Source organism: Gobius niger (genome assembly GCF_951799975.1).
Source record: "Gobius niger genome assembly, chromosome: 9".
Classification (NCBI taxonomy): Eukaryota; Metazoa; Chordata; class Actinopteri; order Gobiiformes; family Gobiidae; genus Gobius; species Gobius niger.
In genome coordinates, this window is record NC_136860.1 from 9,986,774 (window position 1) to 10,002,049 (window position 15,276).

Genomic DNA, 15,276 nt, shown 5'->3' on the forward strand with positions numbered 1-15,276 from the left:
TTTGATTGTATATCATTTTCGTGCACATCAATATGTTCTGATTCAAACAGATTGATTTGTGTACACTTTATTTCCCCAGACCCAATAATTATGCTTTGTTGTGTGTGCTGAGTTGTTCACTGCAGATATTTTAACATAGGCTACAGCCGGGTCACCATCTAGCACACTGTAATGTCCAAATGCTTTTCACGTTTGAAAATCTATTGAATTATTTTAAATTGGAAAGTGGCACGTCCTGGAATATTCTGGAAAGTGCCAGGAATCCCAGAAATCTTGGCAGTTTTTTTCCTGAACTCTCTTCGTTCAGATTCAGATTTGGATGGATAATGGGTAAAAATAATGTGTAAACGTTTGAAAAATAATGTGTCAACTTTTGATTATTATGTTTACACAAAAAAATCAATAATTATATGTGGTACACAAAACGCAAACTCAACTTTTTCTTGACAACTAAGATTTGGTCACAGTGGGAATAAAACATTTTCCTTTTCTTTAACATTATTTTAGAATACATATACTTCAAAAAATATTTCTCAAATAAGAGGGAATATTCAGAATAAAACTACTCAAAGAAGTACAACTTACTAACAAGTTACTTACATTTAAGCAGGTGCTTTAAGACATGAAGGTGAAATGTCCTCATGTTTGCAGAAGAGGTTAGTACATTAAGTAATTAAAGTAATATAATTAGAATATATGTATAATTGGTACTTTTTCCATTATGAGTAAATATTTAAGCAGCTTTAATGCTTACATTTGATCTATAAAATAGATGTAGTTTCATCACATGCTCCTTTTTCTTGAGAATAATTTATTTTTCCTGTATTTTCCTGCCATTTTCTTTGTAAATATTATGATTTCCATAGGATTTTTAGGTTTGTTTTGGTTCACACAATGTATGATGTCATTGAAAATAAATCTTTTTATTTATTTATTACAAAACAGTTACTCAGTACTCAGTAACATTTTGTCCAAGTACTTTTTTTTTTTTACTTTTAGTCGAGTATATTTGGGCCACTGCTTTTTACTTAGTACTTTACTTTTACTTAGTTCTGCTTAGTACTCTACCCCCCTCTGATTGTTTTGTTTTGTTATTCATTATTTGAAATCACTCCCAGCCCTAAAGTCTTCTAAAACGTCGCCCCGGGCTACGGATTCACCCTTCGACGTTTGCCCCAGTAAACATCTGCCGCAGCAGCCTCCTCTTCCGGGTTGAGCGCTCTGTGATTGGCTCCAAACATTCACGCCACCCAATGAGTGACGGTTTCTTTGTGGCAATAACAAGTCCAGCCAATCGCGTGTCGAAGGGGGGGCGTATCCGGAATAAGGAGGCGTGTCGCTGTAGCTCGTGGGGAAGGGATACTCTGGACCTCAGCCCCCTTTCACTCTTCGACACCGCCGCTGCCTTTTCCCCGTTCATCTGCTCAGCTCGACCACCTTTTCGGACCCGTAACCCAACATGGCGGACATGCAGGTGTGTATAAAGCCATGGTTAAGGTTTTTAACATCTTTAGAGGAGTGCAGGGTCTACACGATCCCCTCAAAGAGAAGCGAAGTCATTGTAATGGGAGGGGGGGGAAGCTAGCTGAACTGGACTAGCTTGAGCTGCAGAAATGGGTGTATGCGCTATTTTTCCCCCCCAAAATTCATTAGATCCCAAGTCATGTTTTATTTGCATGTAAGAATGGCGTGATGATTTCATATTATAAGGTCTCGCGGGTTTTTGATAGTTCATAACGGGACTACAAGCTAAAAGTTGAACTCACTGTGTCACATGCACCTGTCAAGATGCAAATGCCATTGTTGCCAAACAGGCATTTTTATTCTCCGATATTTGCATCATTGCTGTTCATGTGGATGCATAATAGTGTGTGACTGAAGTAAATAAGGCTCAAGTTCATTTGAAATGCTTGCATGCATAAAGGGACTTATCTGGACCTAGGTTCCACAGTCCAATAGTCGTGTTGCCTTGTATTAGGGCAGCACTATCAATTGATTTGAAACTGCAATTTTAATGAATTGGCAAATCGCAAAGGCTGCTGTTATTTAGGAAGCATGATCTCCAATAGCAACAAAATCACTCTCCACAGGGATTTTTTCATGTTATTGCTCTTATTAGTTTAGTTCAGATTTCCGTCTTCTCACAAAAGATTGTTCTTTTCTGACCAGTGTTAATTTTGACAACATATTTTAGTTAAGTTAATTTTAGTCGAGATTTAGTCAAAAAATCGTTTCAATTTTAGTCTAGTTTTAGTCAAAAAATTGCAAGTAAATTTAGTCGACTAAATTTAAGACTAATTTAGTCGACTTTGCATTGATAATAATGATTATAATCATATTTAATCTTGTTGCTCTGCTTCATGGAGCTGCTCCACATGAACAAAGCTCAGAGCTGATCCTTTGGCAGTGAATTTACATGATCTGAGGCTCTTTCAGACGGTCAATAGAAGCTTGGATGATTTTAGTCTCTCCTTTTCATTTTTATTTAGTCTTATTTTAGTCGACTAAAATATCTGGACATTTTAGTCATAGTTTTAGTCTCATGAAAAACATTTGATTTAGTTTTAGTCCAATTTTAGTCGTCAAAAATGTCACTAAAATTAAGACTAAATATTTTAGTCGACGAAATTAACACTGGTTCTGACGTGGTGTAAATTGTGCGCAGTGAACAGATTCTCTATTAAAACATAAATTGTTGTTCACTTTTTCAAATAACTTTCAGGAAAAATTGCAGATACTTCCCTCCCGCCTCCAAAAATGGTATCGCAATTAAACATATTTCAATTTAGTTTTAGTCTTTTGACGAAAATGTAATTAAATTTTAGTCTAGATTTAGTCGACTAAAATTGAAAGTGAATTTCGTCGACTTAAAAATTGCATTTATGATATTCGTTATAATCATATTTAATCAAGGTCCTCCCACGTGAACAAAGATCAGAGCTGATCCTTTGGCAGTGAATTTACATGAGCTGAGGCTCTTTCAGACGGTCAATAGAAGTTTGGATGATTTTAGTCTCTCCTTTTCACCTTTTTTTAGTCTTATTTTAGTCGACTACAATATCTGGACATTTTAGTCACAGTTTTAGTCTCATGAAAAGCTTTTAATTTAGTTTTAGTCCAATTATAGTCATCAACAATATCACTTTGACTAAAATTAAGACTTAAACATTTTAGTCGATGAAATTAACACTGGGCCCGGAATCGAAGCCGAAAAAGAAGTCAATATTCCATCACCCTTCGCCTGCAAATATTGAAAATCGATCCAGCCAGGTCACGTAATGTAGCATCTGCCAGAGCGTGCTGTTGTAACAGTGATCTTTGCTCTCTGGGTAGACAGATAGTCGTCTGAGTGACTCCCGTGCTGTAATGAATGGATCAGTATTCGGCTGACTGTTGATTTCATCACTACAGCAGCTCAACTGTCACATGTTTTGGGATTGCAACTTATTTTGTAACCATTGCGGGTCTTGCTTCACATTTGACCGAATGAGTGTGCGGATATTTGACCGGCAGTCGCAGTTACAGATGGGGGGGGTGTCGTTAATAAGTAATACGATCTCCTATTGTAACACCAAACACCGATCTGCCAGAGCTGAAGACGGTGCTGTTCAGTCCTTTCTGCTGTAAAGCCGTTGTCCGTGGAGTCGGCTGGTTCTGATTTGGGACGGCGGTCGTGGCGGCTCCTTCTCCCCTCTGTCCCACTTGGCTCAGAGTGTCAGAGTCGAGGTCTGAGTCAAAGAGCTCCTTGTACCGAACGTGGAGAGAGAGAGACCAGGGTTATCTGAGGGCAAAGTGCAACCTCGGTAACCTCAGCAACTTCTCATCAACGTCTCCTGAAGTCTTTAATGCACTCTTAGCCCCCACCTGAACCGAGCACATTTTCTCCAGTTTGGCTTTACCCAAATCTTAAAGCTTCTCGACTGGAGCTCACAGCCTATAGGCCAGAGCAACATCTCATTTGAAAGCTCAACACTTCTTTTTTTTTATTACAAACTCGGCCTATAAACAAATTGGTATGAAACTTCAATACGTGCAACAGTTCAGTTATAATTGTCCTTGTTTGGTTCAGTTTTGTTAAATATCACAATAATCCCGTGTTGCATGTTTTCAGTATTGTGCAGCCCTGTTAAAGGTGCACTATGCAACTTTTTAAGTGGGAAAAGAAATCTTAATATTTGTGCATATTTTAGCTTTTAATGACTCCGTAGGGTTATGAGTGCAGCATGGCAACTTTGTTTTCCCTCACAGTGGCCTTTATGACGCTCCAGGATCAACTGTTTTTTGGGGTTCGTAACAGAAACTGGCCAGAAACCCCAAAACAATTGATCCTGCAGCGTCAGAAAGGCCACTGTGAGGGAAAGTACTGACTCACGAAAAAGTCAAATACGCCTATAAATCTCAATTTTCCCCCCCACATAAAACGTTAAATAGTGCACCTTTTAAAAAGCATCCAGTTTGACCTGCGTTTAGAAACCTTGTATTCAAACATGGAGTCCTAAAACAGTCTTGAAGAAGAGCTGATGGGTTGTGTTGTGTTGTTGCTCAGGCTCAGTTCGAGAGTGCGGCGACGGACGTGAAGAACCTGAAGGCCAAGCCCTCAGACGAGGAGATGCTGAAGGTCTACTCTCTGTTCAAGCAGGCCACCGTAGGAGACGTCAACACAGGTCAGCACCAGCACAACTGTTAGACGATGAGGCGCTTCTTCATCACAAACACTGGTACGGTTGATTCTAACCTGTAACGTGTGGTCTTTGTCTGTGCAGCTCGTCCAGGGATGTTGGACTTCACAGGCAAAGCCAAGTGGGACGCCTGGGAGAAGCAGAAAGGTACAGTTTTTAGCCAAGCACCTTTATACTTTAGATAAAGTTCATTTTGTGTTCAGAAACAAGGAAAAGCCGTCGACAGTAATGTAAACACAGACAATGATCTGGTGATTTTCCTTTAGTCCAGCTTCACGCCTGTTCAGCTTCATTGATGACGCTAAAGCAGGGGAAGGCCTGGCCTGGCCCTCCATCATAGAAACACTCGCCCTCAACATGATTATGAGGAATATTATTACACAAATCAGAGATCAAGTGCCTGTTAAAGTACTCTGGAAATGTGAAAAATACTGTCTGTTCCTTTCAAATTTCACCCATTTAGGCCAAATACAGTCCAGATCAAAAGTTTAAGAGCAGTTGAAAAATATCATAAATTCACATTTCGCATGGTTGGATCTTAACAAGGTTCACTGAAGAACCTCAATGTGCAACACGAAGAAAAGGGAGTGAGACAAAAAAAAAATGTAGTGAACCTTTAATACAACAATTAAACTGAAATAGTTTTTGCAGCTGATCAAAAGTTTAAGATCACATGCCTTTAAAAGGCCAAATCTGTACAAAAATGTGCTTTAAATGTCATTTTCTGTCAAGTATTCACACTGTCATGACGTCCTGACGACAAGAGCAAAACAAAATTCTGGTTTTGAACGCAGTCCTGTTGTTCGCCTCTCGCAGCGCCATCGCTGCTGAGGTGGGACACAGTAACACATTTAGAATTTCTTAACAGATTCTTATGGATCAAAAAAGACAAGTGGAAAATCCAGAACAAGGTCACCAGCACTGAGGATCCGATTGGCAGGAGGATCCTCGACCAAAATGAAGGCTGTCACTGGAGCCAAATATTTGATTAGCTGCAAAAACACCCCTTTTCAGTTTAATGGTTGTTTTTCTATAAAAGCTTTAATCAAAAAATGTTTTGTCTCGTAGAAAATATTGAGAGGTGAGTGCTGATCGAAAAACTGTAGACAAACACAGGTGCTCTTGAGGAATCGGCCGAAGAGTATCCTAAAGCAGAAAAAAGCTTACTGAAACCATACCATGACTGGACGACAGGAACGCAAGAGATCCAAAGCACACTGTACAAAAATAGTGGATAAAGTCCTTTATTAACATGGACCACCCTAACACGTTTTGACTAGCGGCTACATCAGGGCAGTGCACAAACACCGGCTCCCACCAATTTAAAAAGCCATGTAAAATGTGTTTTTTTGTTTAGTTTTTTTTTTTCCAACTGGTCTTGAACTCTTGATCGGGACTGTCTGATACAGCCTTGGCATTTGCAGAGAGTGATGCTTTACTTCGGCCTTCAATCGGAGGGACCGGCCCTCACTTGTGTATTTTTGCCCTAAAGATTATCCCTTGACAAATATTCCCCTTGTGTTTTAGGGAAGAGTAAGGACGACGCCATGAAGGAGTACGTGGATCTGGTGAACGAGCTCAAGACCAAGCACGGCTTTTGAACAAACAACGCCTTAACCCTGTCCCCAAGGCAACTAACGCTCCCCCTGACCTACCTGCAGTTCTGGTCCGCACGTTTCACACTGTTTTCTACCTGGGTCCGTTTATTTCCATTTTAAAATAAAAGCCTGGATAACCCCAAGATGATGCTCATGTCTCGTTCTGTCGCTTACTGCCGCACCTTTGAATGTGTAACTTGTAACATTGAGATGGGAAACTACATTTGATTTGACCAACATCTCTAAAATTAGCATTTGAAAGGAAATTGTATATAAACACATTTTAGCAACACTAAACCATCCAACCAAATCCCAGCTCCTGAATGTGCACTCTGTTGTTGTGTCCTTGGGCAAAACACTTCACCCACCTTGCCTCCAGTGTGTGTTGGTGTATGAATGAGTGAGAATGGGTGAGTGGATCCTTTATGAGTCCATTTATATCAGTGCTACAGCTTTCTAGGCTAATAAACCCTATTTATCATGCAAACGAATCACAAGGATTTAAACAAGATGTACAATTGTATTTAATTCATCAATTACAGTTATTCTATTGATATTATAAATAACAAAAAGAGTTTCGCTAACACTAAAACAATAGGCTTCTAAATTTGAAGACCGTTTACCTCACAGTTGGCTTCTCAATGAAAATAAATAAAATAGACCTAGTAAACCAACAAAAGATTTATTCAGTGTCCAGTCAAATATAGTCGCCTCCTCTGACGGGATCTGAAATGACACCAGCGAGCAAAAGAACATACGTGTGGATAAAACTGATTATTGTGAGATATGAATGTACCTTTTATCCTACAGATCCTTCACATGTCGAAAGATTTACCATTAAGAGCAATGGATGATACATGTCTTTATGCTGCAGCGTAGGACCTTGTCAACCAGATATAGTTGAATGAAAATCGGTCTTTTCCAAAACTGTTTTTCTGGAAGTGTGTGACTAGAGTGCTCACCGCTGCTGCTGCTGCTGCTGCTGTTTTAGTTGCTGGGTTTTTCTCTGAGGAAAAATATCAAAGTAAGCCTTGGGTAACATGGTGTGAGGAAATGGAAATACAACTCTTGAAAAAAATCAGTGTGATTTCCACAGCGGCACAAACGCAAACAGGAAGCGGAATAAACCAATCAGTGAAGTCAGCAGCGTTATTAGCAGTTTTACGTTAATATTAAAGGAATAGGCCACCGTTTTTACATACTGAGATATGTTCTTACCTAACCTTAGCCGAGTTAATATATCCCCGTCTGGTCTTTGTCCGTGCGCTCTGTCACGCAAACGGAGCACATACGCAGCCTCTCCCACATGTCACATAGCTCCAAAAAAGCTCACGATAGAAGCTACCAAGCTCTTCCACGTGTTCCCTATTTAAATAAAGTTACGTGAAGTGTTTTCATGCGAAGTATATTTACACAGAAATGTAACATGTCGATTTTATAAGCAGATAAAAAGGGGGACTATATTGTGAGGCGTAATGATACGAGGAGCACAACGTCCGCGCAGTAACTCCTAAAGGTTATTGACAGAAGTAAGCGGGGAAAGTCTTTAGGAAAAAAAGGAAATAAAGAAAAGCAAGTCTTGTTATTGGGACTCCTATGCAGTATGTGGGACACTTAGCAAAGAGCTCGTGCTAATATTGTAAAGTGATTTGAGGTCACTGGGTCAAATGCCCATGAAGCTATTGAAGAAAAATGATACATCGTTTTTCCATCGAGTTTAGTATAGCCATTTGTTGACGGTCTCTAACTAACAAAATGTGCTGAAATCGCACAGCGTAAACTCAGCTCAGGTCTGAGCAACCAACACTCCCTGAAACCTTTCTCAACTTTTTTTTAAAGAAAATAATTAATAATATAATAAGTTATCTTAGATAGATAAGCGTATCTAATGGGACAGAACACAAGGCAAGTCCATTATATAAATAAAGTAATATTCATCTAATTTTGACTGTGAATGTGTTTGGATATTTGAAACTAGACTGTACTTGGTTCTATCTCCACCAGATGGCACTGTTGCACTGTAAATGATGCAGTACAACAGTGTTTGCAATGAGCTGAAAACAAAGTAATTCTTGATGAATAAACTTAAACTGAATGACGCTGGTCAGTGTGGTAAAAGGGACGTATTAAAGACCAGTGCAGTGGAAGGTCTTATATTCTGTATGCTGGCTTTTCAAAATACTTGACACAAAGGTGAAATGCACGACTGCAGCATGACGACGTTCTGCGCTGTTCCTCGTGGCCCAGGCTGCACCCTCTGCTCCCGCTCACTCGGGCTGCTCACTGTCACAGGTCTTTATGCACCGTGAAAAGGGACGGAGTAGATTTCCAAAACAAGAAGCGGCTTTTACATCATGAGATTGGAGTTCTTTGGGCCGACATGAGGCTGTAGTTTCAGCTGCATTTTATTTTTTAGTTAGTTCTGCCACCAGACACACCTGACCCACCTTCAGCCTCACAACACTGCGAAGCAAATAGAAATTATAATGTCTTATAATGTTTATAATTTAAAAAAAAGAAATTTAGATATACATGTACAGTGCCTCTCGAAAGTATTCATACAACTTTTGCACATTTTGTCATGTTTACAACCCTAAACATAAAGATTTTATTTCAATTTTTTTACTGAACGTTCACACACAAGTAACAGACAACTGTGAAGTGAAAGCAAAATGATACATGATTCTGTTATTTTTCAAAAAATAGAAAACCGAAAAGTGTGGCGTGCATAAGTATTCATTCAGCATGAATGAATACTTTGTGGAACCCCCTTTTGCTGCAATAACAGCGGCAAGTCTTTTGGGGTCTGACTCTACAAGATTTGCACATGTAGAGACTGACATTTGAGCCCATTCCTCTTTACAAAACAACTCGAGCTCTGTCACATTAGAAGGAGAGCGTTTGTGAACAGCAGTTTTCAGACCTTTCCACAGATTTTCAATAGGATTTAGGTCAGGACTTTGACTGGGCCATTCTAACACATTAATATGTTTTTATTGAACCATTCCATTGTAGATTTAGCTTTGTGCTCCGGGTCATTGTCCTGCTGAAGGTGAATCTCCGCCCCAGCCTCAGTTCTCTTGCTGACTCCAGCAGGTTTTCCTCCAAAATGTCTCTATATTTGGCTCCATCCATCTTCACAACTATTCTTACAATCTTCCCAGTCCCCGCTGAGGAAAAGCAGCCCCACATCATGATGCTCCCCCCCCGTATATTTGACACTGGGGATGGTGCACTCAGGACGATGAGCAGTGTCAGGTTTGCTCCATACATAACGTTTTGCATCTGGGCCAAAAAGTTTGGGCCAATTTTTGTCTCATCTGACCAAAGCACCTTCTTCCACATGGAGCTGTGTCCTCCATATGACTTCTAGCAAACTTCAAACGGGATTTCTTATGGCCTCCTTTCAATAATGGCTTTCTTCTTCCACTCGTCCATGAAGGCCAGATTTGTGTAGATACGACTTATAGTTGTCCCATGTCCAGATTCCCCCAACTCAGCGGCAGGACTTCACAGCTCCTCCAGAGTTATCTTGGGGCACTTGGTTGTATTTTTTACCAGTGTTCTCCTTGTTTGATCTCATATTTTAGATGGGCAACCGTGTCTTGGTAAGTTGGCACCGGTGCTACACTCTTTCCATTTCCGAACGATGGATTGAACAGTTGCTCCGGGAGATGTTTAAATCTTGGGAAATCTTTGTATAACTTAATGCTGCTTTAAACTTCTCCACAGCTTTATCCCTGACCTCTCTGGTGCTCCTGGACCTTTATGATGTTGTTTAGTGACCGATACACTCCGACCATAGCTCTGAGGGCCTAAAAGAACAGCTGAAATTATACTGAGAGTAGATTACACACAGGTGGCCAAGGTGTGAACATTCTGGAGTCACTAGGAATGTTTTAAAGGCAATTTAATGCACTCAGAAAATGCTGTATGAATACTTATGCACGCCCCACTTTTCACTTTTCTATTTTTGGAAAAATAACAGAATCATGTATCATTTTGCTTTCACTTCACAGTTGTCTGTTACTTGTGTGTTCAAATACCTGTCCTCTTCTTACTTCCGTGTTCATCAGAGGCGTCTCCAGACGTGCATGATGTGTCTCTTATGGGCTGTTCTTCCCAGGCGTGGCCACACTGATATAAGCAATAAACCTGCCAGACACTGCAGTGTGGTGTTGAGTGGATAAGTAAGAATCTGCCATATCAGACCACTGCAAAAGGGGAATCACATTATGGACTGGGAGGGGGCGAGGATCGCGGGCACGGAGGAGCACAAGTACAAGCGCTGGATCCAGGAGGCCATAGAGACCAGAAAGCTGGGAGTAAGATCCATCAACAGAGACGAGGCGCCTTTACCCTGGTGCACACACCAAATCACATCACACTTTATTTATAAAGCGCTTTTCATACCAAAAGGCATCACAAAGTGCTTTACAGATTACAACATATGAAGCTTATGCACAAATTCAACCTGGAAGACCAACCAGCTGCATTCATTCATCACCTCATCACCGGCAGCGCACTCCAATCATCCAATCACGGACCCCGCTCGAGCCGCACCTTCACAACAGCCAATCACCGCAGCTGCTGATCCCCTCACCAGCCGCTCATCGCTCAGGATCCCCTTTTTAAGCTCCCTGGTCAATCACTCAGCCGTCTGCCAGCCATGCTACGACCCTCCTCCACTCCTTTCTCCGCCTGGCTCCTCCTCGGCTCCGCTCATCAAGTGGCCAACCCAGGTCTCTTCCACCACCACCAGGGTCCAGGCTCCGGGGAAGATCATGGCTGTCATTCGTCAAAGCCATGAATTCCATATTGTTCGTTCAGTCTGAGCCCCAATAATGATTCATGTTCGTTAATAAAACACTCACACCGTCATTCCGTTTCTGTGAGTCTTTTCAGGTTGAATTAAAACAATATACCTGGCACACCCTCCCATCCCCGCGGATATACAAACACTACACACACACACTCAAACTTTTACCACACACACACACACACACACACACAGACAGAAGACGGAAGTCAAATTCCCAGTCTGCGTAAGGTATTTGAAAAAAAACTTTTTTTTCTTATATCCAGTGTCTTTCAAAAAGAACCTTAAAAAACAATATCTTAACCCCCACTTGAACCAAGCACATTATCTCACTTGGCTTTACCCAAATCTAAAAGCTTCTTGAAAATAAACTCATGACAAAGAAGCGACAAAAACGCTCCAGAAATGTGACAAACAAAAAAGTTACCATCAGTTTTGATGGTCTTAGCTTTCAAATGAGGCATTACACTGGCCTGTAGGCTGTAAGCTCCAGTCAAGAAGCTTTTAGATTTAGTTAAAACTGGGGAAAATGTGCTCAGTTAAGGTGGGGGTAAGAGTTTAAAAAAGTTCTACTGATTCAAACATTTATCCAAGGGGAAACTATCAAAATGTATTTATATTTAATACAATTTTGTAATAAAATAGAAATTACAATATTTGATTGACTAAAAAGTTATATTAATGATGCAGCTATTAGATCTTCTTTGATTTATAAACAGGAGCAGTTCATGTTCCAGCCACCAGAGGGCACTCCGACACTGCATACATCCCCAGCACGGGGCTCTGAGTGAGAAAAGAATGACGACGTTGTTTACGAATATATTGTTTTATTAATAAATTATACATCTTTACAATATACCCCTAATAAAACTGCAGTAGTACAAATCATTGCGAGGGACAGGTCTTAACATGGGCCGATGCATAGAACCGAAACAGGGAGTACAAAAGGAGAAAGGATACAATACTGTGACAATGCGTAAAAGGGTTTGTTGCAAAAAAAAGACACAAAAAAAAGAAATAGAAATGAAATTGAGTCCCTGCTTCTCCACGTCGTATGATTATTGTTTCGAGGTTTTTTTAGCAAGAATTAACTGTTTTTACTGGAGTGTTTTCCTGAAATGTTTAAAGGGAGGATGTTACAGTTTCCCTGACATCAGATGTGCCAGCGTTGCCAGGTATCAGCGACAAAACCCACCCAAATCCTATGGACATTTGGACTGGAGAATTAGTATTGTGTTTTACTCGTTTAGAGCCACTGCAGTTGTTCAGTGTTCGCTCGATTGCCTTAGATTTGAAAATGTGTTGATGATGGTGATGTTCCTGTGGACCTGAATGGGCTCTGTGTACGGAATGTTTTTGGCTAACATCCCGATTACTTCCTGGTTTATACTTCCACATTTTAACATAAATTATAGATAAAACAAGATTTAAAAATTGGTTGAACACCCAAATAAACATTAAGCCGAGTGTGTTTCTTAAGAATTTGTTCAGACGGTCGTCCTATGCTTGCCTTTTTAGCGAATGGCCTTTAGCTTCAATGCTAAAACAGCTACAGCTAGTTACCGCTTATAAATGACAAGGAGATGCGCCGTTCATTCAATCTTAACACATGCGGATAGTTAGCAAGTCGGCACGTCCAGGAACGTTTTCAGAGTCCATTAGCCTCTTCAATGTGTTTTCAGCTGTTAGCATTAGCTAACAAACATTGCAAACTATATGTGTCAACACATACAGGTTAGAAATCATGAATGAATGCACAGACCTTTTGAGATTTTATGTTTGATACAAATTGCCGTATAAAAGTGTCCGCTGAGCTAAATGCTAACTCAATCATCTTCTGAGATGCTAATGCTAATGAAACGACAGAAATGGCATGAAATGGACGAACAATACCACGCCATGTATTGTATGGGGATACAATGCTCATATTAAATGGGTCCAGGATTCAACGGCTAACAAAATGTGTGCTTTTGAAGGAACAGGCTAAAGGCATTTCTTTGATTTCTATGAGTTGCCCTCGGGAGTTAGCATCATGCTGCTATAAAACATTCCGTGCCAGAGCCTAATACTTCATGTATGAATAATGCTCTACAAATTTTTACAAAATCTACTTGCCTTGCCTATAGCATAATAATATATTTTTAAAATGTACCTGGTAACCCTAGTGGGAAAAGCTGAGGCCATGTGGGCAAAGTAGAAGTCTGTACGAATGCTGTCAGAAACTTGTGTGAGGCTATTCCACACCACTCCCTTAAATAGCAGCCTAGCGTGACATTTAAAAAATGTGTATTTCTTTTTTTCCTTCATCTTTTGGGGATACGCCTTTTCCAAATGTACACTAAGAACATTGCGTGTTTTCAAAGTGAATATAATGTATACTTATAGACCTGCTTAGCATTGATATTTTCCATTTTATAATTAGAAAATATGTCAACGTATGGAAAGGAAGTGAGAGACTGGGCTGGTCAGGATTTGGAATTTTGGCCTGGGACCAACTCACCAATTAGACAGGAGAACTACAAACTAAATGGGTCAAGTGAAATTCTACTCCAGTTTTTGATACTTTTGATTTCCTTTTTTTTTTTTTTTTTTGCTCGAAACACCAAACCCGTCTGAGCGTGGTTGTTAGTGGAGAAGAGGGACTCCTCAAGTGCCCAGCCTGATTGTGCTCAAACAAGGACATGTCCACAGCACACAGTGGGTTTGCTCATGCTACTATAACAGTTCAGGGCAAGCCTACCTCTGCTCACATGGCCCTGTGATGGGCGCCCCCTGCTGTTCACACCTGGGATCAACGGATCAAGTTCTATTCAGTAACTCAGCAGCACTCAGGAGTATTTACTGTATATGAAGGACAATGACAATGAGTGCGGAGTTAGCTGTAGCACCTGGTTCAGCGAGGAGAGACACTGCAGGTGAAGGGGTAATCCAACCCTCAGAGAGGTCATTACAACATGTAGACTCGGAGATGACCAGAGTGGTCCGAGATCAGAAACAGGATGAAGACTGCAATGGCGAGAGCAGCTCTAATGGTAAAACTTTAACAAAACCACTGCACCAGTGAAGTGAACATTACTTTTGGACACAGCCTTCACTATAACGTTATTTTATTTAGCTTGTTTTGAATTATATCTGGTGTGAAGAAACATTCATATAACATAAGCACCTTCAAAGCTATTAGTTGTACCACTAGCTGTTTGTTTACACTTCATTCAGCTGGAACACTCTGAGTCATAAGTTGTAATTTTTTGGTGGGAAAAAATGCCAGTCAGCAGTTACCTGGAATGCAGCTTAAAAATAGGCTTTTCAATAGGCTGTCTGCAATGAAAGTTATATAGCAACATGACGCTGACTTCCAATGGGCTATACAGTATGTACAGTGACAGCATGTGATTTACGCCTGGACAGCAAACCCGCCACTGTCCTTCCTGTCCGCTATCTCTTCCCATTAAGAATTAGCAGGTCCCACAGAAATTAAGCGATAGCTCAAGATTTCATAAAGGACAGCAAGTAAAAGTTCGGATGTGGCTGGAGCAGGTTAAAAATATTACGTTAGGGCCGGGCGATATATCGATATATTTTTAAATGAGATATGGAATTAGACCATATCATGTATATCGGGATAATTCAAATTCAGATAAGCTATTAAGTGCAATGTAATCTCAAGATGATTTAAAAAAAAAAGTTGATCTTATTATTAGCACTATCTCTTTATATGTAAATGCTGCCCTATTTTAATTTCGAGGCTATTTTTATTTAAGATAATAATAATATTAATGCATTGGTTTTATATAGCGCTTTTCTGGACACTCAAAGACGCTTTACATTGCACTATTCATTCACTCCATACTTGGTGATGGTAAGCTACTATTGTAGCCACAGCTGCCCTGGGGTAGACTGACAGAAGCGAGGCAACCAGTCTGCGCCATCGGCCCCTCCGACCACCACCAACCACTCACTCACTCTCTACATTCGCTGGCCTTCCTGGTGTTCCCGAACGGTCTCCCATCCAAGAACTGACCAGGCCCTTCCCTGCTTATCTTCCAAGGTCTGACGGGATCGGGCAGAGCAAAGGCGGTTTGACCACCTGATATTTTTTAAAATTTAAATATGCGCCTTACGGAGCTTTGTTATACGGCGTCTATGTTTACATTTTATAGTGAGTTTTAAATAAAACTAC

The 15,276-nt window shown here is 40.4% G+C and overlaps 1 protein-coding gene across 1 annotated transcript; it reads left to right on the forward strand.

Moving 5' to 3' along the window:
- The first annotated feature begins 1,328 nt into the window (after window positions 1-1,328).
- On the forward strand, window positions 1,329-6,420 carry dbi (diazepam binding inhibitor (GABA receptor modulator, acyl-CoA binding protein)). The gene is made up of 4 exons (XM_079563003.1): window positions 1,329-1,474; window positions 4,547-4,664; window positions 4,764-4,826; window positions 6,207-6,420. The coding sequence occupies exons 1-4, from the start codon at window positions 1,460-1,462 to the stop codon at window positions 6,278-6,280; spliced, it is 270 nt and encodes an 89-aa protein (XP_079419129.1). The 5' UTR covers window positions 1,329-1,459; the 3' UTR covers window positions 6,281-6,420.
- The last annotated feature ends 8,856 nt before the right edge of the window (window positions 6,421-15,276 follow it).